Here is a 25,929-nt window from a genome sequence, read left to right on the forward strand (position 1 = left end):
TGGTCTCTCCTCCCCAGTGTCTTTTTCTCTCCCTCTGTTTTCTGACTTTTCCCCACCATTTCTCCATAGCCCTATGCCCTGGCCTCTCTTAGGGTGGGCCCAGAGCACAGGTTGTCTTTGCCCTCCTAAAGCAGGTGATGGCTTTGGAGGGACAGTGACTGTGGGGATATTCCCTTCCAAATGCAGGTGAGTTGTCTGTCTTTCCTGACTGCTTAGGGGCTTGGTTTTCTTTTTGGTGCAGGGATGATGTCCCAGACCCTCATCCTCTCAAGGCTATAACCCTCTGCTCTGCCAGTTCAGTGACTGTCTTGGCCTAGTTTAGCATCTGATTGCTTCTGGGATGGGGGAGAGACACCTCCTGCAACTGCTTGGGGCTAATTTTCACTTCCTGCCCTTGCAGGGAATTGGGAACACGTTCCAGGGAGGCGCCAACTGCATCATGTTTGTCCTCTGCACCCGTGTGATCCGGACCCGGCTGCTCTCTTCCCTTTGCTGTGGTCACTACGGAGGCTTGCGTCAGTCTTTGCAGAGGCTAGAGAGGGGTTACCAGGATGCCGAGCCCCCCATGAACACACAGGCTGAACAGACGGAGGCCGAATTCGCAAGCACCTGAGCCTTGAATCTCCACGTCTGAGTGTGAGATTCCGTCATTCTTGGTAAAGGTTTAACTGTGAGTCCTGCCTGTGCACAGCTGAGTTCCTGTAGTCGGGGTAATTGCCATGGGTGGCCCGGAGGCAGAGGAGGAAAACAACAGCGAGCTTCATTAAGAGAGATGAATTCAGCTGCCAGAGCGAGAGAAGAGAATTCCAATGCGGCTGGTTCTGCAGCACTCCTGCAGGATAACTGTCCATCTCTGGGTGTTTTACAAGCATCAGTGAATTGATTCACACATGGCCTCTGTCAGACAGAGAAGTATGGAAAATGGGGAAACAAGGCACAGAGGCAGTTGGTGGTGCAGAGGGAATAGAAACTGTATCTCTTGACCCTTTAGCCGCCCAATCACGTCCCCCCATATATCAATTGACAACGCATGCAGCCGAGTATAGATAGGGATCTGTGGTTACTGCCATTGCCTGCCTATCTGTGGTACATATATGGCCCCCGTTTCCTTAGTAACTGAGTATCGTGCACTCTTTATTCTATTTATCCGCACACTATCCTTGTGAGGTTGGGAAGTAGGGCAGTGCTATTAGTCCCACTTCACAGAGAGGGAGATTAGGCACAGAGAGGCTAAGTGACTTGCCCAAGGTCACTCAAGACTGTAGCAGAGTAGGGACTTGAGCCCTGGTCTCCCAGGTCATAAATTAGTGTCCTAATCCCTGGACCATCCTTTCTCAAACTGCCTGGCTATGTTAAGAGTCCTGTTTCCATTTTGAGGTGTAGCCCAGCAGGAACATAATGCAGAGCTGGGAGAGTGCTAAGACTTTGCCCATATGATGAGAGCTGTGTGGTAGGAGTCTGAATATCACAGTGTTGGATGGAACAGATTCTGGCAAAGCCCTCTGACTTCAATATGGAGCTGCAGCCCATGGAGACAACAGGTCCCACGGTGCCATGTTTAATCTGCTCAGATCCAGGTGGCTCCCTGCGCATGGTAGTCTCTGCAAAAGTAGCTGCAAGCCTTGCAGCGTTCCCTGACCTGTATTGGCCCTTCAGGGTACACTCCCACCACCATTAGTGCAGAGGGGTGAACCTGAAAAAGGCAGCGGTCTTTCTAGAGTCACTGTGAGCAGCTGGAGGTGCATGGCGGTTGGTGAACACTGGGTGTTACGCACGAGGGAGGGACACGACATATCTTTGGGTGAGCTCCTGCCACCTGTTTTTCCTGCTTGTTCTCTCCTGATACAAATGCAAGGCTTGGAAAAGCAGAGCAGGATTTTGCTTCCTAGCCACATGTGTTTTTAAAAAAAACTATTTGTAATCAGCTTTTGCAGAAAATTAGCAACACATGAGCTGTCGGGGGGTGGGGAAGGGGCAGAGGGCAGCAGCCCAACTCCCGTTGCTCCATGCATACAGCTGTTCAGAGACAGCTCTCATTAGTGTAACTAATATTAGACCTGAGCACATGGCGGTCAAATGATCTAGCGACCACCCAAGGTCTAATCCTGGCTGGGAGGATGAATTAGGGTGTGGCTTGGCGTAAAGTCTTTAAACGAAGTGCACGTGGGAGATTGGCGACGGTATTATTCTGTATCCCAGTAATGCCTCAACTTCCTGCTGGGGGGGGAGGGGGAGATGCTATTGGGCCACATGCTGCATAGACATATAGGAAGGCAAAGGCCATGCTCCAATGAGCTTACAGTCGTTCTTGCTACGTCACCAGGGTGTTGAGCGGCTGACTCGGTTAATATTCGTAAAGCATGGGGAAGGTGCGTTCATGTAAGTATTATGGGCAGATCACTTTTAGATAGGGTTCCCACCTTTGAAATGCAAAAAAACCAGCACCCCTCCCACCCAAGACAAGCCTACTGCAACCCCAACCACAAGGCAACTTCGCAACCCCGGCCCCTTCAACAGCTATTTATAGTATCTAGAGCAGTGGTCTCCAAAGTGGGGAGCGCGCACCCCAGGGGGTGCGCAAGACCATCCCTGGGGGTGTGCGGCAGGAGGAGCACCGGCGGCAACAGCGCTCCTGGACCTTTGATTCTTCGGCAGCCCGTCGGCGGCAGCTCAGCTCTCTTCCCGCTCCGTCTTCGGCGGCAGCTCGGCTCTCTTCCTGCTCCGTCTTCGGCGGCCCACCGGCAGCAGTTGGCCCTGGGGGTGCGCGATCCAAAAAGTTTGGAGACCACTGATCTAGAGAGAGAACACATATAGATAACCTCACCCGTGTTCTCTCGTGACTCAAACCTTCTCACACACCCGCGCAGTGTGCTTGCGTGTTGGTGGGCAGACAGCTGCTGTATTTTCAGCCGTTTGCATCTGTTATTTCTAAACTGCAAAAGTGGGAACACTGCAGCATCTTCAGCTGAGCACAAAAACTGTTGGCGTTAGATATCCCAGGGTAGTGGGATGATGAGGCAAATGTTTAGACCTATGTAAAAAAATAAAAACCCCAGCAGATTAAATTATTTTTCTGGCAACGGGCAAATCCATAAAAAAGAAACCGGCCCGGCCAGTCAAATACGAGCCAGGTGGTAACTCTACTCATAGTGTATGTATGCACAGCAGCTGGGAGGTGTGACTGCAGCATGAACAGACTTACCTGCAATAGCTTTGATCTAGCTAGCTGGAATAACAAGAGTGGCATGGGCTAGGTGCCAGAGTATATACCCAGGGTCCCGGGCAGGGTTATGCTCAAGCAGCTAGCTCTGGGTGCCATGACTTCATTACTAGTGTTAGTCGAGTTGACTAGATCAAAGCTAGCTCAGGTAAGTCTGTACCTGCTGCAGTCACACCTCTGATTGCAGCGTAGACAGATCCTTAGAGCTCTGTCCTGCAAACAGAAGCGTCTATTACCTTGATAACGAGCAAGTAACCAGCCCAGTACCTAAACCTCATGTTGCCAACCGTGAACATTGCACGTGACTTGATTAATGGCAACTACAGTTTCCTTTCTTATAGAGGGGGAGAGACTAGGCATTAAAACTGAAATTAAACCCTTGCTTCATTTGAATCTTTTGAAGCTGCTCCCAGAAGAGGAAATAAGAATTCTGATAGTCACCAAGATACTTTTTTTAAATGCAGCAAAACCACCTTCTCTCTCAATTCCTCTTTCCATATAACTCCAAAGGAAGATTGAAAAAAAAGCTGGGTTTGGTTAGTCTGGAGAAGAGAAGGCGGCCGGGGAGTGGAGGGGAGGGGAGCGGGGGAGAGAGATAAGTCTTCAAGTACATAAAAGGTTGTTATAAGAGGAGGGTGACAAATTGTTCTCCTTATCCAGTGAGGACAGAACAGGAAGCAATGGGCTTAAATTGCAGCAAGGGAAATTTAGTTTAGACATTAGGAGAAACTTAACTGTCAGGGTAGTTAAGCACTGGAACAAATTACTTAGGGAGGCTGTGGGCCAGTCTGTTTGTGGAGACACAGCCTTCCCTACCCGGCCCTCCATACAGTTTTGCAACCCCGATGTGGCCCTTGGGCCAAAACGTTTGCCCACCCCTGTCCTAGATCTTAACCTGTTTGCTTTTGTTTTGAACAGGTAACTGAATTACCACCAAGTGCCTATAGAGGGAGCTAGAGGCATGAGGAAAAGGAACTCCCACTTGAACAATTAACGTGCAGGCAACGACTGAGAGCATCTTTATGGAAAACTCGCTCCATGGAATTCAGATGCTAGCTGCCTTAGCTCTTCTCTCAAGATTTCCGGGAATGTGCTACCGGGTCACACTTCAACTTCCAGTCTCATACCCATGCCCCTTCTGCAGAAGTTTACAAATGGTTCCTGGGTTCTGATTTTCTATTTTACTAAGAGGATTTCTCACCGTGCGGCTGGAGTGGGGGAAAATCCACAACGTTCTGAAAACTCCAGCATTTTCTGAGGGGAAGCACCTTGGATGTGTGATCAATTTATCGCCTGTTTCATGAGGCCTTCAAGGGGGCTCCTGCTCTTCTATGCTTCAGATGGTGGATGAGGGACAATAACTTGGCAAAGTCTTTCTTGGTTCTCCTTGGGGTGGGGATGTGTCTTGGATGTTTTGCTCCTTTTTCGGTGTCACAGCAGCTCGTCTTCCTTCTGGATTTGGGATGTGAATGAGCTTGGGTGGCCGCTTGACTAAATCATGGCTCTGTGGACAGTTTGGTACTGAGGGTAGGTAAGTGGGTGAGTGTATCAACCCGGCCATCCAGCGAGAACAGCCCCTGAAGGGGACAGCATGGACATATGGACACATTTTGCTGCACAAATCCTAAATCCAGGTTTTCCTTCTTCCAAGGCACTGTCTGTTTTTATTAATGCTCCCCTTCTCCCACCGTGGTTTTTAAAATCACAGCTTGGGCTTTAGGAGATGCCATCCCTTTTAGAACACATCCTGTTTACAGATCCTCAACTATCCTTTCCTGGTGCACTTCCAAAACCTTTGTCTTTTTAACAAAGTCCTCACCGGATTCCTGTCTCTGTATGGACAGTGGTCTCCTTCTGGTGCATTTTTTTTTTATGGAGATGTTGTTATTCAGTGTGTGATAACGGCACAGATTGGTCTGCCAACACCTCTCCAGCCTGGGTTGGGGGAGGAGAGAGATTGTGTGACAGTATTTTACAAGTTCGCAGTGTGTCTGTAATTTAACAAATGATTGTCTAAGGCATGTGCAGGGTGACTAAGCACAAGTCTTCCATGCCAATTGTAGATGTTGCTCTTCCCGATTGTTTTTACTTGGATATCAAGCTCTGACCAGCACGGGGAGCAACCTGCTGAGCTGTGTGTGTGTGGGTTGGTTGATGTCACTTGGAATGTCCACTGCTCTCTTGGTATAAAATTAAAGGCAGCATCGCCTGTTATCAAGGGTGCACAGCACTTCCCTTTTAAGTGTCTGGTTTTGGTTGCTTTATAACTTTGCCACGCTTTAACCATTGGGGTTGAAATTTTCCATGCCGTGTGTCTGCCTCGGGTTGGTTTGTGAGTTTCAGTCAACATGATTTAGCCATTTCCAAGAATGAGGTGGGGGGGAGAGGGGCGAGACGTTGCTCAACGCTTTTAAAAAAAAAATTCTGGTGCCCTTTCTCCTGAGATGTTCCAGTGTCCCCATGTTTTGCAGAAGAGACTTGAAATGCAGTGAAGGGGTGGCCATGGGGCCAGTGAGGCCAAGTTCTGAGCCTTTGAAAATCTCAGCTCATGCGTGGGGAGACTTCTTACAAACTAACCAGCAAAATCACAGCAGATTTCACCCTCACTGAGCCTCACAGCTCCTTGTGCTGACCAGACTGGCTGGGCTCCAGCCCTGCCTACAGAAGCCATCTGAACTTCCTCCGTTCACACTGCCTAGCCAAGGTGAGACAAGAGCTGGATGGGGAGGAGGGGAGAGGAAGGAGTAGAAGAAGACAAGGAACTGGGTGGGAAGGGGAGACGTGAAGCTGGGGAGAGGGAAGGGAAGAAGGACACTGAGGTGTGAGGGGGAAGACTGCGAATTGTTGAGTAATAAGACTGGGTCTGGCATCCAGGAAGGGATGAGAGTCAGGGAACAGGGAAATGAGATCGTACAAGGAGACAGAGACTGATCGAGCAAGGAGACTAGGACTGGGAACCAGAAGGGGGGGGGGTCTGACGAGGAGGTGGGGGAAGCAGGGGTGGAACTTGGACAAGGAGCCAGGGAGGGGGTGGGTTGGGCCAACTGGGATTGGATGAGGAGCACAGAATGCCAGGTGCAATGGGAGCACGGCAGGGATGATTGGAGGCCCGGGGTGCAGGGGGGAACAAATTGCACAAGGAGCTGGAAAGAAGGGTCAGTGACTGGGTCTGGTAGGAGTGTGGGGGAGAATGGGACTCGGAGGGGGAGCGTAGGATTGGCTGTGCAACCTTAATTTGGCCCCCTTGTGTGTATGCCTCATGGTAGTCGTTAATTACACGATCACGTACTGTTTCTTCCATGGGACCCCTGCCTCTTTCAGCACAGGACAGTGCTTCAGGGAGGGATCAGGGCTGTGTTGTCTGTAAAACCCTGCCTCGTTTGTCGCAGATGTTGAAAGCTGTGCAGGGGCATTTGCTTGAGTGGCCAAGTCTCAAGGGTGCAGAGCACTAGCTTTTGCTTGAAAGAAGTCAAAGGGGAGCTCAAAAGGCAGGGTGCCCAGGTGGTGCCTTGGCAGCTGGGCAGGGCATGGGGCCAGGGGACTGCAGGAAGAGAAAGGAGGGTCTCATGGTAAAGGCTGCTGGATGCTTCACTGAAGAGCTGGAATTTTTCTCTGCCCCAGAATTGCTGTGTGATGCTGGGCAAGATGCTTAAACTGAACTTCTCCCGGGTGGTCGCTGGTGGTGTGTTCCTCGTTTTCTGGTGCCTGACTGGAGACCGTGGGCTCTCCTTTGCAGCAGGGCTGGGCACTCACAGCCGCAACTGAAGTCGCTGGGAGCTGTGCTTTGAATATAGGAAGGGCTAGATAACAGTAAATACTCTGAAAAATCCGGTCCTCGGTGCTTCAAATTGGGCACCCAAAACGAGTGGATGATTTTGACCTTAATCTGCGTCCCTTCCCCCTTCTGTAAAATGGGAATCATACCACCCCTCCCCTCAAGGGGTGTCGTGAAAGTAATTCGGTTTTGTGACACGCTCGGGTACCACATCAATGAGCACCATAGAGAGGTCCCTGCGGGAATTAATAAATCGTTTGAATCGTGTGCAGTAAATAAAGCCTGGAGTCACACACACAACGATGAGGCTAAAACAAAAGATCAAATAGCTGCTTATTATGTAAGCACCATCCATGCTCCTGCCCCTTTAAAATGCCTGGAGGACCAAACTCCATGGAATAGCCCTGTGTCCACTTAAAGCAAAGGCAGAATGCTGGTGTGGCAGGTTTAAAGTGTCAGGAGAGCTGAAAGTTTATATAAGGCTCTGTAAACGTTTCATCTACTCCTCCTCCTGCCTCGGAGATCTTACAACTGCTGGATGAATCAAGGAAACTCCTGGTGAAACAAGTGATAGGATTTCAAATATATTCCACCTCCACCTGCTGGGATCATCCTTCCAGCCAAGGAGACCTGGCTGGGCAGCATCTCTCTCAACCAATGCCATTTTTAATTGCCTGTAGAGGTCACTCTTGAGAGATTCACAGCTCTCCTTTCTTGGAGGGAGCGGGAGCTCTTGGCATCTTACCTGCTGTATTGAATTCCATGTGACATCTACTCCTACATAACCACAGCGTAAACCCTTGCTTCTTCTGAGCGCCTGAGATACGGAAAAGGAACGCCGGGCTTGGCAAAATCAGCATTTGTCTCTAGGAGCAGGAAAATGAACCCACCCACCCACCACGGTCCAAGAGGTCAGATAACACACACTGAGGAAAAAGGGGCTTGTGCAGAACCCAGGGCAGAAGGAGCTTTTAATTTCCATTCCTTTTCTGTGGTGTTTTGCATTTTGTAGCCTCCTCATTTTGCTGGATCACGCAGGCATGCCGGCGGAGAAGGGACCAGAGCATTCGCAGACCTGCACACCCAGGACTGGGGTCAGTTTGCAGGGCTCAGGAGCTGGGTTTGGAAGCTGCTGTGTTGGATTGAGTCTCATGCAAGCACAGAGTTTCTGCCAGGTAACAAAGGCTGATGGTGTCTGGGAGGAAGTTTTGGTCAAAGAGGGAAGGGTTGCTCTGAGGTAGGCAGTGGGGCACCAGCCAGCACTGTGGTTTCTGCTGGGCACGAGACATATGAAATGCACTTAGAAAATTCTGTATATATTTTTTGTTCTCTCTTAGAATGCAGCTTAGCAATAAGTAGCTCTGCTCTTGTGGCTGCCTCGGATTCCACATCCAACCCACCCTTCCCACAGCTGCTGAGTTACCTCCAAAGTAAACGGGCCTTCGCAGATGGTTCCATCTGTGCCATTAGCGATCAGTAACATGCCATGTGTCCTGTTGGCGAGTGTAATGAAGGAAAATCCCATGCACAGCCAAAGCAGGATGATATACAGCAGGATCTGTACACATTTTGGTTGTGGGCAGATCTTTGGTTATTTGTACTGCAGTCATGGGCCAGGACCCTATTGTGCCAGGTGTACAAACATAGAACAAAAAGACAGTCGCTACCCTAAATATGCAGTGTAGTTGTAGCTGGGTCAGTCCCAGGATATTAGAGAGACAAGGTGGGTTGTTGTGACCAACTTCTGTTGGTGAGAGAGAGAGAAGCTTTTGAGCCACACAGGGCTCTTCTTCAGGGCTGGGAAAGGTACTCCTAGCATCCCGGCAAAATGCAAGGGGGAACAGATTGTTTAGCATGAGTAGTTAGCGCACACTGTAAGGGACCGTTCAAGGTAGAGTGGCCCGTTAGTCAGATGGGGAAGAGGAAACAGGCTGTAATATCTATTGTTAAAAGGGGAAAACACCTGAATTTTAGCGTGTGTGTCTCTGTGTTGTTCCTTATCGATCAATCCAGGATTTTATAACCGCTCCATCATTGCATAATCTGAGCGCTCCAACTGCCCGGGTTTCAGCATCCAGTTTTCAAGCACAGCAGCATTGCATGGTCAGTCTCTCTCTCTCTCTCTCTCTCCCTCTCCAATAATTTCTTCTTTAGTAACGAACGGTGGGAGGGATAGCTCAGTGGTTTGAGCATTGGCCTGTTAAACCCAGGGCTGTGAGTTCAATCCTTGAGGGGGCCATTTGGGTCAAAAATTGGGGACTGGTCCTGCTTTGAGCAGGGGGTGGGACTAGATGACCTCCTGAGGTCCCTTCCAACCCTGATATTCTATGATTCTAGGGTCCCCCGTATCCTGTGAAAAACCTTAGTGCTAGCTCCCGCTCTCTCCTCCCCTTTGTCCGTTGCTCACACACTGATTTTCTCCAGCCAAGTTCGTCGGGGCTGAAACTTCAAACTTGGGAGCTTTAAATATTTTGCCCCTTTCACCACAAAATTCGACTTCTCTTCAGCTCCTAGTTTTGTGAACCCAGGCAACAGGATTAAATGCAGATAGTTCCCAAACACACACACGAGAACTTCTCCCCATCACAGGTGCAGGAATGTTGTGGGCAGCCAAACTAGCGAGTGTCTCCAAACAAGTTCTCCTCTTTGGATTTGGGTGCCGGGGTGGAGCACAGACCTAGTGAGCTGGAAAATTCTTTGATGTGTGTTGGCTGAAATGAAACCATGACTGTGAAATAACAAGTCTTCTGCCAAGCTGGTGTTATAAGCAACATGTAAAAGAAATGAAACACCAGGGAAATCTTTAAGGTACAAATACAGTGTTGGTTATTTTTGTTTTATTATTTGCATTCTGGTGGCACCTCGCAGCGCCTGGCAAAGTCACCTCATTGTGCGAGGTGCTGCACTGAGGAAGAGAAGTGACTAGCTCAAGGTCACCCCTAGGTCAGTGCCTGAGCCAGGAACGGAATCTAGGTGTCCTGGGTTGCCGTCCTGTGTCCTGTCCACTGATGCTGTATGTCTGTGTTATACCAATAAAATAAAAACCAGCAGGATCTTATTAAAGGGAAAAAGGCAAAATACCACATTTATTGTGAATACAGAAAGACTCATAGTAAGCAGTTAGTTATAGCTATAACATTCCATTCAATTTCATATTTATTCACACATTCATACACACACGCACAGGTTCTGCAAGGTTGTGATCATAGTTACCAGCCTTAGAGTTGCTCATGCCAAGCCACTGGCCAGGTGGCCTGGACATGAAAAGAGAGCAGGGCCTTGTCAGATGCTCATCTGATGCTCCAGGAAGTTGGTTTGCAGAATCAGACCCCAAAGTTCTCACTTTCTAGAGTCTATTTTTATAGGAATTGCTTCCTATGCCAGTCTATGGGAATTGCCTCATCAAGCTGTTGCTGAATCAATCAGCAGATGGCACATTCCTGACGGCTCCGTGCTGCCAGATGTTATCTTGTTCTTTGGTTCTCCCATTCTTGAGGCTGTTGGGTGGATTCCAGTCTGCCCTCCGGGGGTCCTCTGGTTATTATCACTTGACGCCTTCTTCAGCCGATGGACACTGGATTCTTAGGCTGGCACCTCCCTGATCATTCAGTTATTATCCACATCAAGCATCCATCCACATACATCCTCTATCTCTATTTTAATCACAATTGTTAATACAACAAAAGGGCGGGGAGTCTCTGGGTGCTGTTTCTGTTGTTACAGAGTATTGCTTTGAGTCTCTCTCTGTGTGAATTGCTTTGAGAACAGACTGTCTTAGAATGTACTAACGCAATTAGCAGCTTGCAAGTTTCACACATAGAGGGAGAGAAACAGTACCAAAAACCAAGAGACCTCTTAATTAGTAATACCCTGGAATTTAAACTCTGGGGAATCAAACTCATTTGTGATTTTAATACAGCACTTCTTTAATATGATCCAACATCTGCACCCATCCCGGAGTGAACTGTGTGCGAACATGTTTGGGTGGGTGCCCTGTAACACACTGGCTTCCTGGAGAATTATTAGCTACACCAAATTAGACTTTAGCCCTTGGTTCTGGGCTCCATTTATTGTCCAAATGACCACAAACTCACAAAAGAAAAACAAAACTTCCAGCTGGGGCTTTCTACCTGGAATCTGCCTTCCTCGGGGACTTATTGCAGGAGTCTGTCCCTTCCTGCAGCTTCTCCCTGCAGTGCCCCCTCAATTGAGTCACTTCCTGGTTGTTATAATCACTTCCTCCCTTTTCTGCTGGGTCTGATAATCGACCATGGCTGGTTGATCCCAGGCCACTGGCCCTTAAAGAGTCAATCCCACCTGTTATATGCCCCCACTCACCACTCAAGTGTGTCATAAAATCTGTACTGCTGTGAGTTAAAGGAGATTCTCCAAGTGGGCAGGGGCCAGCTTTAGAAGCAGGATGGTGAGGTTTATATCCTGTGAAGTTCTGAATGATGTGGCATGCAGCAGATTGATTCCTGTGAAGTCCTAGGTCGTCACATATTTGTTGTAGTCTGATAGGGCACCCGGCTGCTATAACAAAAAGCCCAGAATACTGAGACTAAAACGTGTGTTTATCTTGGGAGAATGGGGATGTTCTAAAACAAAATGAAATAGGGGCAAACAGCTTAACTTGCTTTAAGATTGAGCTCGATAAACTTATGAGTGAGTTGCCTGCGGTGGTGGGGAACTATGCTTGGTAGCCCTTCTGTCTTATGTTCCTAAGATCTCATGCTTCAGGGCTTCAGATGGTCAAATGTAGGAGTCAAGAAGGTATATTTTCCCCTCCAATGTATTCTGGGTTTTTTGTTTGTCTCCTTCCCCTGCAGCATGGGGCATGGGCTACTTGCTGGGATCATCGGGTATATATCCCTTAATCAATACCCTGGCATGACGGGGCCTCAGGCATGGGTCCACCTTGCTCCCTCCTGTTTCCTGCCTGTGGTACACATAGAACAGCCCCCAAGGCCGGTAGTAGTTCGCTTTCATTCCGGTTGTTGGGCTTGGTGTAGAGGTGACGGGGTGTTGGTTGATGGTCTGTGATCTGGTGGTCCCCTCTGGTCTTATTCTGACTAGAAGGCTGGGTGGCTGGCTGGACAAGCAACAGCTGCTTGTTTGGGCTGCAGTGTAAAGCAGCCCTCCCCATATCTATATCGATCTGTTTACAGTTCCTTTTCTGCTGCCAACTGCATGTTGCTAACTGACCTTGATGAGATAGGCAGATCTACAAAGAACTAATCTTCTGCCTCCACCCCAGGCATTTATTGCACCCTTTCATCTCAGGCTGGTTTGGTTATGGGGTAGGGCAGTATTTTCCTCGTGTGAAAGATCTCTCCCTTCCCTGTCTCATCCTGTTCCCCATCGACTGTCTAGTTGTGGTTGCTTGGCCAGAGCTCCCTTCAGAACTCTGGCTCTCCTCTGTAACGGGAAGAGAGTTTATTTACTGAATGGGGCTAGGCAGCCCCTCATCTACCCCAAACCTGGAACTGATTGTGCTGCTGATGCAACACTCCCAGCACCAATCAGCTTAGGGGCATGTGGGACTAAGAATCCAATTTAGGACTACCCCTGGGCAAGCCAGTGCATGTCCCCGTGGTCATGGGCAGTGTTCATGTGCTCTGCACATTTTAATCCAGCAACCAAAGGAGGTAATTAACTGAAAGTTCTATTGCAGATGGGTTAACTCGAACGCCTAACTACCCTTGCTGTGTTCTGATTGGTTAGAAGAGCCAATAAATGTTAAGATTATTGTTGCAATTAATGTTCTATCTTGCACCTGTGTTCAGTTAAGACTGGTGATGATAGATATGCAGAAGAGCTGGGAACTGCTAGAAAGAAGCAGTTTCTACAAGGTGAGGAAGCTGCTGTTCAAGCTCTAAACTATTTGTTAGCTTCTTCCTTCAAGGAGCTAAGCATTTTGTTAAGATGTTCAAATTGGTGTTGTGTTTTTTCATTACTAAACAAACAACATTTTAAGCCATTGGGAGACAGTTGGCTGTGGGTTGTGTGTGTGTGTTTGTTTTTACCAGCACTGGAGACCTATTTTTGTTTACATTTTGAAATCCTAAGAATGTTTCTGAGATGAGTTAACATTTTTGGCTTTTGCCAAAGGAAATTACTTTCTGCTTTAACTGTGTGCCATAGGCTCTGTACTGCCAAGGAGATTCTCCCTTAGCTCAAATGATGTGGTCCTATGTTTTTTGGAGTAGGAGAATCTTAGATCCATCACGACTGCTGATGTGAAATTCTGCCTGTATAAATGATACCTCTAAAGTGCTTTCTTGGCAATGAATTTGTTACTACTTAGCTTTTTTTAACAGCAAAATTCTCCTAAACTTAAATCCATGGAACTGCACAGATATAACAAGATAAAAACTGAGCTTGTAATGTTCCTTTGTCTCTCCATAGACAGGGATCTGTTACTGAATAATTCCTCCACAGTAGGATTTGCCTGTCTTTTTTCACAGAGTGGACCACATCTTAATAGAAAATAACTCATGAATCCTTCTCATCCCCCTCAAATCACATAGGAGACTTCCCCCTTCCCCTGGCAATCGTAGAACAAGAGCCCGGTGAATCTGTGGATATCCACTATACGTCCACGGACCACGTTTGTGGATCGCAGATCGGATATGGATACACATTTTGTATCCACGCAGGGCTCTATTTATAACACCACTGTGACACCTACAGCAGACGCTTCTGTGGGGAAAGTGACAGCAGGAAAGCTGGAAACAGGCGAGATAAGATCATGGGATCAGCTGGTGCTCTGTGGGCCCACAGCAATTCACAAACTTCTGCTCTCAGATTAATTCTCCTTCACCGTGGGATTCTTCTCAGCCAATAAAAGCGTGAGGTTAGGCCTCTTTAATTTCTCTCCTTCTGGCAAGAATGGCAAACTGGCCACTTAAATAGCTGCTCTCTCTAGTTCTTTGCATCCTTGGCTCGATGTGCAGTTCGATGGGTTCTCCTTTCGTTTCCCAACACTTGCTCGTGTTTTGGAAGGATGTCAGTAAAGAATTGTGCAGTGCTGAATATTTCTCGATGCCAGAGTGTGGGTGCAGGGATTTCTTTCCTGCATTGAGAGGCGACGCTGCCTTGCATACATTCTTGCTTGCTTTTAAGTTCTAAAGGAAAGGGGTTTGTGCCCATATGGAAGAGGTGTGGCTCTTGGGGGCTACCTGCATAGTTAAACTTAATGAGAGACATCAGACCTTGGGGCATCCATGCATAACCAACTCCCTACCACACTGGGTCATCAGCAGGATTTTTAAACCCAGGATTGTTCAGCACCACAGCACTGTCCTCCACTATGTGTGCTAAAGCAGCAATTTAGCTTCCTCATTCTATTAGTTGCTAGCAGTAGTAGGCAGTTATCCTCCAGTGGATCAGCTACTTTCGTGGCACACTACACATTCTTTGCCAATGTGTTTGCATATGCAATTTAATTTTGAGCACTTACCCCTTTTTTGCTCTTGGAAGGAATCCTTCCGGGAAAGGCAGCTGTGTGCAGTAGGTTTTAGCATGCACAGAATGAAGCTGTTTAGGAATGAGTATCTTTATGAATCACTAATACCCTTCCCCAAGATTTCTGGACTTATCTGTTTCCCTGAATAATTTTTGCTTTAAGGTTTTTTGCTTTCCTCCTTATCCCTCCATCGGTCTTGTTTCTACATAGGCTTTGCCCTAATTACAGCCAGAAGCCGATATTATCTGTTGATCACCTTTTACATTGTTGCACAGCATTGTTTGTGCACTTTTAGTGCAGTCTTTTTTAGCACCTCGCACGTGAGCTTTACTTGTGTTCCTGATTTGGATTAGCTTGAAAGGGACTTTGAATAAACATAACTACTCGGTGTTTGAATAAACATAACTACTTCGAACTAAAGAAACAAACAACCCCCAAAACAAATCCTGAAGAAGGAAGAAGAAAAATTATGGGAGCTGCTGTTGATAGGTTGTTACTTCGGTTTGAATGGCCAACCTGTTTCTTTTGTGACCTGCAGAACAGTGCTGGGGAGGAACCATCGATGGGTGCCAAAAGTATAAATGAGGGTGGAAAATGCTGAGTCTAGATCCTGTACCTGGTCTTGTGTTAAGCCCCTTAATTGAGGGAAGGGAAAGCAAGCGCACAATGGACCCATGTGGGACCCACATGCAACTCACAAGGGTCCAAGAGGACAAGGTATTTTACTGAGCAATAAAAACAAGTGTGGCCTTTAAGAGTAGCGAGTGTTGGTTGTTTCATCTAGCCTGGTGATTGGGACTATCTGTGAACTTCACTTCCTAGTTAATCAGGGCCATCCAACCTCGGTTAACTAATAATAAGGCGCTGTGCAAAATTAGCTCTCCGAGTTGGAACGGAGAGAAGAGTTGAAACCTCTGCCAGAAAAGGACCTAGGGGTTACAGTGGACGAGAAGATGGATATGAGTCAACCGTGTGCCCTTGTTGCCAAGAAGGCCAATGGTATTTTGGGATGTATAAGTAGGGGCATTGCCAGCAGATTGAGGGACGTGATTGTTCCCCTCTATTCAACACTGGTGAGGCCTCGTCTGGAGTACTGTGTCCAGTTTTGGGCCCCACACCACAAGAAGGATGTGGAAAAATTGGAAAGAGTCCAGCGGAGGGCAACAAAAATGATTAGGGGACTGGAACACATGAGTTATGAGGGGAGGCTGAGGGAACTGGGGATGTTTAGTCTGCGGAAGAGAAGAATGAGGGGGAATTTGATAGCTGCTTTCAACTACCTGAAAGGGAGTTCTAAAGAGAATGGCTCAAGACTGTTGTCAGTGGTAGCAGATGACAGAACGAGGAGTAGTGGTCTCAAGTTGCAGTGGGGGAGGTTTAGGTTGGATATTAGGAAAAACTTTTTCACTAGGAGGGTGGTGAAACACTGGAATGCGTTACCTAGGGTGGTGGTGAAATCTCCTTCCTTAGAGAAGGTCAGGCTTGACAAAGCCCTGGCTGGGATGATTTAATTGGGGATCGGTCCTGCTTTGAGCAGGGGGTTGGACTAGATGACCTCCTGAGGTCCCTTCCAACCCTGATATTCTATGATTCAGCCATTCACCCCCCACCCCAGCCCCGTGCATGCACCTTGCATGTGGTGGTAAAAGACTTAGGGGCCGAAAGGGTTAATATGCTTGGGGGCAAAAGCAGCAGATCAAACAGCTGAGCAAAAATGTAAGAGATAGGTGAAATGTGCTGCTCTGAACATGCCATGACCTGCAGCAATGCCCCGAGCAGCCAGCTGCAAACGGCTCCTCCATGCTGCACACTGGGCTGTATTCCGGTGTAAAGAACAGGGAGGCAACCTGCTGCCATGAGACGGTTCTAACCCAGTTTGGTCCCATGCCCTCAGGCAGGACTAAAAGCAGGCTGTCGCATAGTTAGGGTTTGAGCCTGTTCCCACTGAAGCCAATGGCAAGGCTCCCGCTGGCCACAGGATCAGACCCTTCGAGCGCAGTGCTCAGACAGGGTACGTTTTGTAGTTTAAATGGGCCTGGAGCGAGACAGAGGCTACATGAGGACAGACAAATGCTCTCTAGGCCCTATGCCAATCTTTGTCGGCTGAATCTCTGTAACCCTTGTTCATGCTAGTCTCAGAGCCCTGCCAACTACAACTGTGTTAATACACAGCGGCGTCTATCGTCATTTCCCTGTGCAGCACAGAGGAGGGTTTTCTCTTGTCTGGGGTGGGAGATGGACGAGGCTGTAACTAACGAGCAATACTCAGGACTTGCAGTGTGCACGACCCGCAGTTCAGAGGTGCTGAGCACCCTCACCATCCATTGTTGTTAGTGGGTGCTCAGAGCACTCTGCTCCTCTAATTGCCTGGCTAGGTACCGCCTGATGTTTTCCCGAATACTACAAAAGTGTCATTCAAACAAATGCCTCCCCCCGTCCCTGGCCCCCCAAGCCCTCCAGCAGCGGCCCCCAGACGCTGCAGTCTCACTGTTGCATGCCGCAGTGGCTGGATCATTGGCAGATAATACAGGTTCAATAGGGGCTGTTGGGTGTGGGATAGTACCCTGATTTTACACATGGAGAAAATGAGGCCCAGCGAGGTGAAATGAATTTGCCCATGCTGCCCCAGAGGCTTCGAACTCCAGGAGCTCCTGGCTCAGGCTCCTCGACTGTGGTGCCTCTAACTAAAGCGCAACCGACAGCACTCGAGAAAATGGCTCTGTCCACGCAGGGCTGAGACGGATCCTACGGCTACATCTGCAGAAGTGAACCTGCTCTCCCCGGGGCAGAGCCAGCATGCTGCAGTGGAGTTTCCGGCTGCTTTCCCCACGGCTATGACAGCAAGGAGCTGTTTCAAACATCCAGAGTGGGAGTGTGGCAGCGATCCAGTTTGAGCATGGGCTTGGCACGTGGGATTCTGACCTTTGTGGGGATGGGACCTTGGACAGAGGAAGGGAATGCCAAGCCATACGGGAGATATGCGAGAGCCATGCAGCCCCCAGGAAGGTCCAGAGGACAGACTGATTGTACTAGGCAATAAAGCGTATTATTGGGTGTTCCCTGTCACACCCACAGAGCAGCCAGCATGCATTATCTTTCCTCTTGGGGCGTCCCCTGCCCCACTTTGCCTATAAAAGCCTGAAATCAATGTTTTTTGCATTACACACCAAAATGAAGCTGACAAAGGAGAAGAGGGAGCTCTCTGACACCTGCAGGGGCAGGAAGGGGGTGAGTTTACCTGGCTCTTTCTGGATGATATGGTGAAGGCTGCAGAAAAGTTTCACTGGGGAAAATGGGGGTGGGGGGAGAGAAAAGGGAAGCTGGTTAGCAGTGCCAAAACTGATGCTCGTGGGCTATTATGGTTACAGACCTATTTGTGTGTGAGGCTGTGTTGTCTAGTGGTTAGGATGCCAGAATTGGGAGACCTCGGATCTTTCCAGGTTCTGCAACTGACCTGCTGTGTGAGCCCTTGGCAAGTCATGTTTGCCTCTCTGTGCCTCCCCTGCTTTGTCTGTCTTGTCTGTTTAGACAGTAAACGTTTAGGGGCAGGGACTGTCTCTCACTGTGCATTTGTACAGCACCAAGCACAGTGGAGCCCTGATCTCATTTGGAGCCTCTAGACACTGCTATAATACTGGAGATGGGGTGGGATGGGGCTGGCTCTTCCGCAGCTTAGTAGAGAAGACGGCGAATGGAACTGGGAGCCAAGAACTCCTAATCCCACCTCTGAAACTGACTCACTGCGTAACCTGGGGCAGTCACACAACCTCTCGGCATCTCTGATTTTGCATGGACGTGGCTGAGACATCTGAAGAAGCTGAGTGTGAACAGTAGGGAAACTAGGTTTCAGAGTAACAGCCGTGTTAGTCTGTATTCGCAAAAAGAAAAGGAGTACTTGTGGCACCTGAGAGACTCACCAATTTATTTGAGCATAAGCTTTCGTGAGCTACAGCTCACTTCATCGGATGCATACTGTGGAAAGTGTAGAAGATCTTTTTATATACACACAAAACATGAAAAAATACCTCCTCCCACCCCACTTTCCTGCTGGTAATAGCTTATCTAAAGTGACCGCTCTCCTTACAATGTGTATGATAATCAAGGTGGGCCATTTCCAGCACAAATCCAGGTTTTCTCACCCCCCCCCACACACACACACAAACCCACTCTCCTGCTGGTAATAGCTTATCTAAAGTGACCGCTCTCCTTACAATGTGTATGATAATCAAGGTGGGCCATTTCCAGCACAAATCCAGGTTTTCTCACACCCTCCCCCCCCCCCCCCCCCCACACACACAAACCCACTCTCCTGCTGGTAACAGCTTATCTAAAGTGACCACTCTCCTTACAATGTGTATGATAATCAAGGTGGGCCATTTCCAGCACAAATCCAAGGTTTAACAAGAACGTCTGGGGGGGGTAGGAAAAAACAAGGGGAAATAGGTTACCTTGCATAATGACTTAGCCACTCCCAGTCTCTATTCAAGCCTAAGTTAATTGTATCAAATTTGCAAATGAATTCCAATTCAACAGTTTCTCGCTGGAGTCTGGATTTGAAGTTTTTTTGTTGTAATATAGCAACTTTCATGTCTGTAATCGCGTGACCAGAGAGATTGAAGTGTTCTCCGACTGGTTTATGAATGTTATAATTCTTGACATCTGATTTGTGTCCATTTATTCTTTTACGTAGAGACTGTCCAGTTTGACCAATGTACATGGCAGAGGGGCATTGCTGGCACATGATGGCATATATCACATTGGTGGATGTGCAGTTGAACGAGCCTCTGATAGTGTGGCTGATGTGATGAGGCCCTGTGATGGTGTCCCCTGAATAGATATGTGGGCACAGTTGGCAACGGGCTTTGTTGCAAGGATAGGTTCCTGGGTTAGTGGTTCTGTTGTGTGGTATGTGGTTGCTGGTGAGTATTTGCTTCAGGTTGGGGGGCTGTCTGTAGGCGAGGACTGGCCTGTCTCCCAAGATTTGTGAGAGTTTCGGGTCATCCTTCAGGATAGGTTGTAGATCCTTAATAATGCGTTGGAGGGGTTTTAGTTGGGGGCTGAAGGTGACGGCTAGTGGCGTTCTGTTATTTTCTTTGTTAGGCCTGTCCTGTAGTAGGTGACTTCTGGGAACTCTTCTGGCTCTATCAATCTGTTTCTTCACTTCCGCAGGTGGGTACTGTAGTTGTAAGAATGCTTGATAGAGATCTTGTAGGTGTTTGTGTCTGTCTGAGGGGTTGGAGCAAATGCTGTTGTATCGCAGAACTTGGCTGTAGACGATGGATTGTGTGGTGTGGTCAGGGTGAAAGCTGGAGGCATGTAGGTAGGAATAACGGTCAGTAGGTTTCCAGTATAGGGTGGTGTTTATGTGACCATCGTTTATTAGCATTGTAGTGTCCAGGAAGTGGATCTCTTGTGTGGACTGGACCAGGCTGAGGTTGATGGTGGGATGGAAATTGTTGAAATCATGGTGGAATTCCTCAAGGGCTTCTTTTCCATGGGTCCAGATGATGAAGATGTCATCAATATAGCGCAAGTAGAGTAGGGGCGTTAGGGGACGAGAGCTGAGGAAGCGTTGTTCTAAGTCAGCCATAAAAATGTTGGCATACTGTGGGGCCATGCGGGTACCCATAGCAGTGCCGCTGATCTGAAGGTATACATTGTCCCCAAATGTGAAATAGTTATGGGTAAGGACAAAGTCACAAAGTTCAGCCACCAGGTCAGCCATCAGGGATAGTGTTCTTGACGGCTTGTAGTCCATCTTTGTGTGGAATGTTGGTGTAGAGGGCTTCTACATCCATAGTAGCCAGGATGGTGTTATCAGAAAGATCACCGATGGATTGTAGTTTCCTCAGGAAGTCAGCGGTGTCTCGACGGTAGCTGGGAGTGCTGGTAGCATAGGGCCTGAGGAGGGAGTCTACATAGCCAGACAATCCTGCTGTCAGGGTGCCAATGCCTGAGGTGATGGGGCGCCCAGGATTTCCAGGTTTATGGATCTTGGGTAGTAGATACAATATCCCAGGTTGGGGCTCCAGGGGTGTGTCTGTGCGGATTTGATCTTGTGCTTTTTCAGGGAGTTTCTTGAGCAAATGTAGTTTCTTTTGGTAACTCTCAGTGGGATCAGAGGGTAATGGCTTGTAGAAAGTGGTGTTGGAGAGCTGCCGAGCAGCCTCTTGTTCATATTCCGACCTATTCATGATGACAACAGCACCTCCTTTGTCAGCCTTTTGGATTATGATGTCAGAGTTGTTTCTGAGGCTGTGGATAGCATTGTGTTCCGCACGGCTGAGGTTATGGGGCAAGTGATGCTGCTTTTCCACAATTTCAGCCCGTGCACGTCGGCGGAAGCACTCTATGTAGAAGTCCAGTCTGCTGTTTCGACCTTCAGGAGGAGTCCACCTAGAATCCTTCTCTTTGTAGTGTTGGTAGGGAGGTCTCTGTGGATTAGTATGTTGTTCAGAGGTATGTTGGAAATATTCCTTGAGTCGGAGACGTCGAAAATAGGATTCTAGGTCACCACAGAACTGTATCATGTTCATGGGAGTGGAGGGGCAGAAGGAGAGGCCCCGAGATAGGACAGCTGCTTCTGCTGGGCTGAGAGTATAGTTGGATAGGTTAACAATATTGCTGGGTGGGTTGAGGGAACCATTGCTGTGGCCCCTTGTGGCATGTAGTAGTTTAGAAAGTTTAGTGTCTTTTTTCTTTTGTAGAGAAGCAAACTACTGGCTACTCCGGAGAAATCCTCCAGTTAGAGAGGCTGAACAAGTTCTCTGCGCTAGAATAGATGGGCTGAGGCTCTGAGCCATTAAGCCTAATGGTAGCTGGAGAAAACAACCTATGGCTGAATGGAAATATGATTTGATTGCCCACAGGAAACAACAGAGTGATTTAGAGAGCTCTAAAAGGCAGCACTGTTTGCAGCACAGCTGGCTCCAGCTTGAGAAGTCAGGAGCAACCAGGAATACTTTGGACTGTTGTTAGTGGCTGGTGTCTCCAAGAGCTCTGTGCCCACGAACAACGTTCATGTTCAGGCCCTGCACAAGCCAGTTATTTCTCCCCTCTGTGCAACTGCAAAGCCCGGCTCCTACAGGGCACGATTTGACGTCCGGGGAAAGGTTCCAAATGAGTTTAACAGCAGCTGGAATGGGGCCCATAAGCAGCTTGATTCGGAAATGCTGATGGCAGAACCACCATGAGAAAGAAAATAGAGCAACTGCGAGGGGAAGAGATGTTTATTCATTCTGCAAAATTTTATGATCTTTATTTTGGCTATTGGCATCTATTTGACTTCAACGACCAGCTGTAGCTCACGAAAGCTCATGCTCAAATAAATTGGTTAGTCTCTACGGTGCCACAAGTACTCCTTTTCTTTTTGCGAATACAGACTAACACGGCTGTTCCTCTGAAACTAGAGAAAGAGTGTTTGCATTGAAGCTTCAAATAAGGGAAAAATCAAGCAGAATAAAGTGAGTTGTAGTGTAAACAATCTATCAGACGTTCCTTTTACACTAAAAAGAAACACAAGGCCAGGAGCCCAATTTTTTTACTGTCTTTTGCTTTAATGAATGTCCTGCATTTTTTATATATATGCGCACACAAAGAGAAACACCCCAATGCTATTTCCACCCATGTAACTGCTCTTCTTTCTTGCAGAAAATGACACTTCTGCTCGCAGGTGTAACGCTGGTGTCCACCTTTGGATCGTCTTTCCAGTATGGTTACAATGTCTCCGTGATCAACGCTCCAGCTGTGGTAGGTTGAGTTGGGGTGCAGGAAACAGCCTAGAAAGTGCGGGGGATGGGGGCCACAAACAAGTGGCAGACTAGTAACAGTGGAGTGTGCGCGCATGCACATTTATATGCAGAGTCTAGGCTTTCTGAACTCCCTCTGCCTTGGGATTGCTGTGGTGCCAAGAAAAAAGAACAGGAGGACTTGTGGCACCTTAGAGACTAACAAATTTATTTGAGCATGAGCTTTCGTGGGCTACAGCTCACTTCATCGGATGCATGCAGTGGAAAATACAGTAGGGGGATTTTATATACACAGAGAACATGAAACAATGGGTGTTACCATACACACTATAACGAGAGTGATCAGTTAAGGTGATCTATTACCAGCAGGAGAGAAGAAAAACCTTTTGTAGTGATAATCAAGATGGGCCATTTCCAGCAGCTGACAAGAACGTGTGAGGAACAGTAGGGGGGAAAAATAAACCTGGGGAAATAGTTTTACTTTGTGTAATGACACATCCACTCCCAGTCTTTATTCAAGCCTAATTTAATGGTGTCCAGTTTGCAAATTAATTGTAATTCAGCAGTCTCTCGTTGGAGTCTCGTTTCTGAAGTTTTTTTGTTGTAATATTGCCACTTGTAGGTCTGTAAAGTGACCAAAGAGATTGAACTGTTCTCCGACTGGTTTTTGAATGTTATAATTCTTGACGTCTGATTTGTGTCCATTTATTCTTTTACTTAGAGACTGTCCGGTTTGGCCAATGTACATGGCAGAGGGGCATTGCTGGCACATGATGGCATATATCACATTGGTGCCAAGGAATCCCCCAAGGGAGAAGAAGTGCCCTAACTGTTTCCTCTCTCTGTCTCGTGTGTTCTTAGCATGCAGTGATCGTGGTGTGTAGGCATGAAATATAACTTCGGGATACCACTGAATTTGGCTCTGTTCTTTTCATCCTAGGCTTTGCTTGCTAACACTTGATTCCTGCCCCTCTTCCTTTCTGAATGTATTTTTCTTGATGCCCTTTCCTTTCGAAACCTCTTAACCCACTATATGAATTCTAACTCTACAAGCCATCTGGCTAGTGTGGAATTCTTCCTGTGCACATACACTGGACAGCTGTAGAGATGGAAAGAACATAATGAAGCACAGTCCTGAAATCCTTAATCAGGATTAAGCTGAGAGGGCTGGACCACGGGTAAGATCCCATCCTGGGCTTCTGGCATCCATCTTTTGGCATTTCTCTACAAAACTAGTTGTCCCATAACACTGTATTATGGCTATCCTTGTCTTCATGAACAAGTAGACTTTGTTCCCAAGGACTGAAATTTTGGATCCCTCTGTGACCCCAACTTCCTTTTTCCTCCAAATCTACCAGTCACCATCCTCAAGTGTACTGCCAAAATTCATCTTCAGGTGGACCCTCCCTCTGCTCTGTGTGCTAACATACCCACTTCCTGGCTTGACTATTGCACTTCCTCCTTTTATGATCTTCCTAAAATCCTGCTTTCTAAAGCCAAGTTCAGCCTCACTGAGGAATGGGACCTTTATCTCCCCCAGATCGTTTGCTGGTCTCCTATTTATCTATGCATGTCTTCCCTGTGATCCTGCCCGGGTAGCACTTATCATGGGATGCCAGGGTTACATTTCTCTGTGCCCTGTCTCTTTAAGGCTGTGCCCTTTCTCCGTATAAGTGTGTCTACACTGCACTGGGAGGTGTAATTCCAGCTCCCGCAGGCATATCCACACTAGCTCTGACTGAGGTTGCACACTAAAAACAACGGCCTAATCACAACAGGACAAACAGTGGGAGGGGCTAGCCATGCAGCTACAATCCCATCTGAGACCCTAGGTACATACTTGGCCTGGTAGCCCCTCCCACCACTCTACTGTAGGTTTCTTTAACCTTCTGTTGTATTTTTCTTAAAACAAATCTTCCTCTTTCACCAAGAAATTGTTCAATGGAGTTTTACACTGTTTGGTCCCCTGCTGCTTTTATAACCTGAATAACCGTGTTTCAGTCATTTTCCCCCCTGCCAAGCCTATTAAGTCTGTTTTTTGTATCTTTTCTAGTTCATGCAAGAGTTTTACAATCAAACCTACTTTGATAGGAAGGGCATCCCAATGGAGAATAGCTTCCAAATGCTGCTCTGGTCTCTCACGGTGTCTATGTTCCCACTCGGAGGCTTCTTTGGGTCCCTTATGGTCGGCCCTCTGGTGAACCAATGTGGCAGGTGGGTGACAGAGGCACCATAAGATGGACGGTCTGTAGTCCATTCAGAAGCCATTTGTTGTGGTTTGAATCAAGGTCTTCTCGTGAGTCCATCTGATTCAGTATCCTACCATAGCCACCCTCCACATTATGCAGCCGGACCAATGTTTGCCACTTGGATCAGAGACGAATCCACCCTCCCACATCTGCAGAACAACCCATCTGGCTGCACTGTGGACGGATTGGACATGACCATACTGCAGGCACGATACTGAGCCAGATGTATCATTTGCTATGCCAAGGCCTATAGTCTTTACACTCTTAGCCCCTATCTTATTATTAATTTTTAAGCAGCTTAGTTTATCTAAGGCACTTTTGGTTCGATCCCATTGTAGCTTTTTATGTCTCTGGTGAGCCCTTCCCCACTGTTCTCGTCTCAGCTCCTTGCTTTCCTGTGTTAAATGCAGGAAAAATCCTCCAGAGGAGAGCGAGGATAGTTGAGAGGGAGGACAAGCTTGTGGTTGAAGTACTGGACTGGGTTTAGTTCCTAGTTCTGCCACAGGCATCCTGAGCAACCTTGGATAAGACACTTAACCTCTTTGTGCCTTAGTTCCCTACCTGCGAAGTGGGATAATATTTCCTTTGTCTGTCACACCTATCTAAATTCTAAACTCTTTGGGGCTGCAGTTGTGTCCGGCTATGTGTTTGTACAGCACCTAGTGCACCTGAGCCCCATCTCAGTTGGGGCCTTTAGGCAATACGACAGTACAAATAATGATGATGATAAGCCAGAACTGTCACCCTCTCGATCTCTCCGTAGAAAGGGCACTTTGCTGATAAATAACATCTTCTCCATTGTCCCCGCCATTCTCATGGGAACCTCCAAGGTGGCAAAGACCTTTGAGGTGATCATCCTCTCACGAATCATCGTGGGAATATGTGCAGGTGAGTGAAAGGCGGTACGCAGGGGTAGGACAAAGGGGTAGGATTTTCTGGGCCAGGTTGGAGCGTGTGTCATAGCGGGTTGGTTTGCGAGGAGTATATTGTAGGGACAGTACCTGCTGCAGTGCAATGCAGTGTCTCCATGTCGGTCTCAGTCTGTGCTGTGCGCAGAGTGGGTGTGGTTCCCGGTAAACGAAGGAGACCAGGCTGGAACTTGAGCTCCATGGAAGTCTGTAAATGTAGTTGTTTTCTTTAATAAATGTAAACTGTTTAAGAAAGACTGTGGTTCCATATGTCATGACAGCCGTGGCCTTGCTGGTGATGACTCACTTCTCAGATATTTTGGGCAAAAGTTTATATTACCTGGTTCTTAAAACTCTAACCCCAAGCAGAACTCTTCCAAGCTAAGTCAGTAGAGGTGTGGCCAGCTCCATAAATCCATCCCAGGAATTAGCTTTATCTACCACAGGTAGAAAATTGGCACTGCTGTCTGATAGGTTCAGGGCCCTTGGAATCTGTTATACCTACATGGACTACAGAAGAACGGAGTGGTTCAAGATGTGTGGGTGGGGGATTCTGTCTGA

At 47.8% G+C, this 25,929-nt stretch overlaps 1 protein-coding gene across 9 annotated transcripts in view; it reads left to right on the plus strand.

Annotated features, from left to right (window-relative positions):
• Positions 1-25,929, plus strand: part of LOC125624413 (solute carrier family 2, facilitated glucose transporter member 5-like) — a 108,953-nt gene that overhangs the window by 70,250 nt on the left and 12,774 nt on the right. For 2 of the 9 annotated variants that reach the window (XM_075120990.1, XM_075120989.1), the window contains exons 3-5: positions 22,114-22,212; positions 24,265-24,425; positions 25,224-25,348. In XM_075120990.1, coding sequence (XP_074977091.1) covers positions 22,114-22,212; positions 24,265-24,425; positions 25,224-25,348 — 385 coding nt within the window. Of the gene's footprint in view, positions 1-400; positions 671-4,138; positions 5,463-17,210; positions 17,692-20,823; positions 21,927-22,113; positions 22,213-24,264; positions 24,426-25,223; positions 25,349-25,929 lie in introns of those variants that run through there. The other 7 variants (XM_048825081.2, XM_075120991.1, XM_048825082.2 and 4 more) reach the window with 7 other exon arrangements.

The sequence above is a fragment of the Caretta caretta genome, chromosome 18 (genome assembly GCF_965140235.1).
Source record: "Caretta caretta isolate rCarCar2 chromosome 18, rCarCar1.hap1, whole genome shotgun sequence".
Classification (NCBI taxonomy): Eukaryota; Metazoa; Chordata; order Testudines; family Cheloniidae; genus Caretta; species Caretta caretta.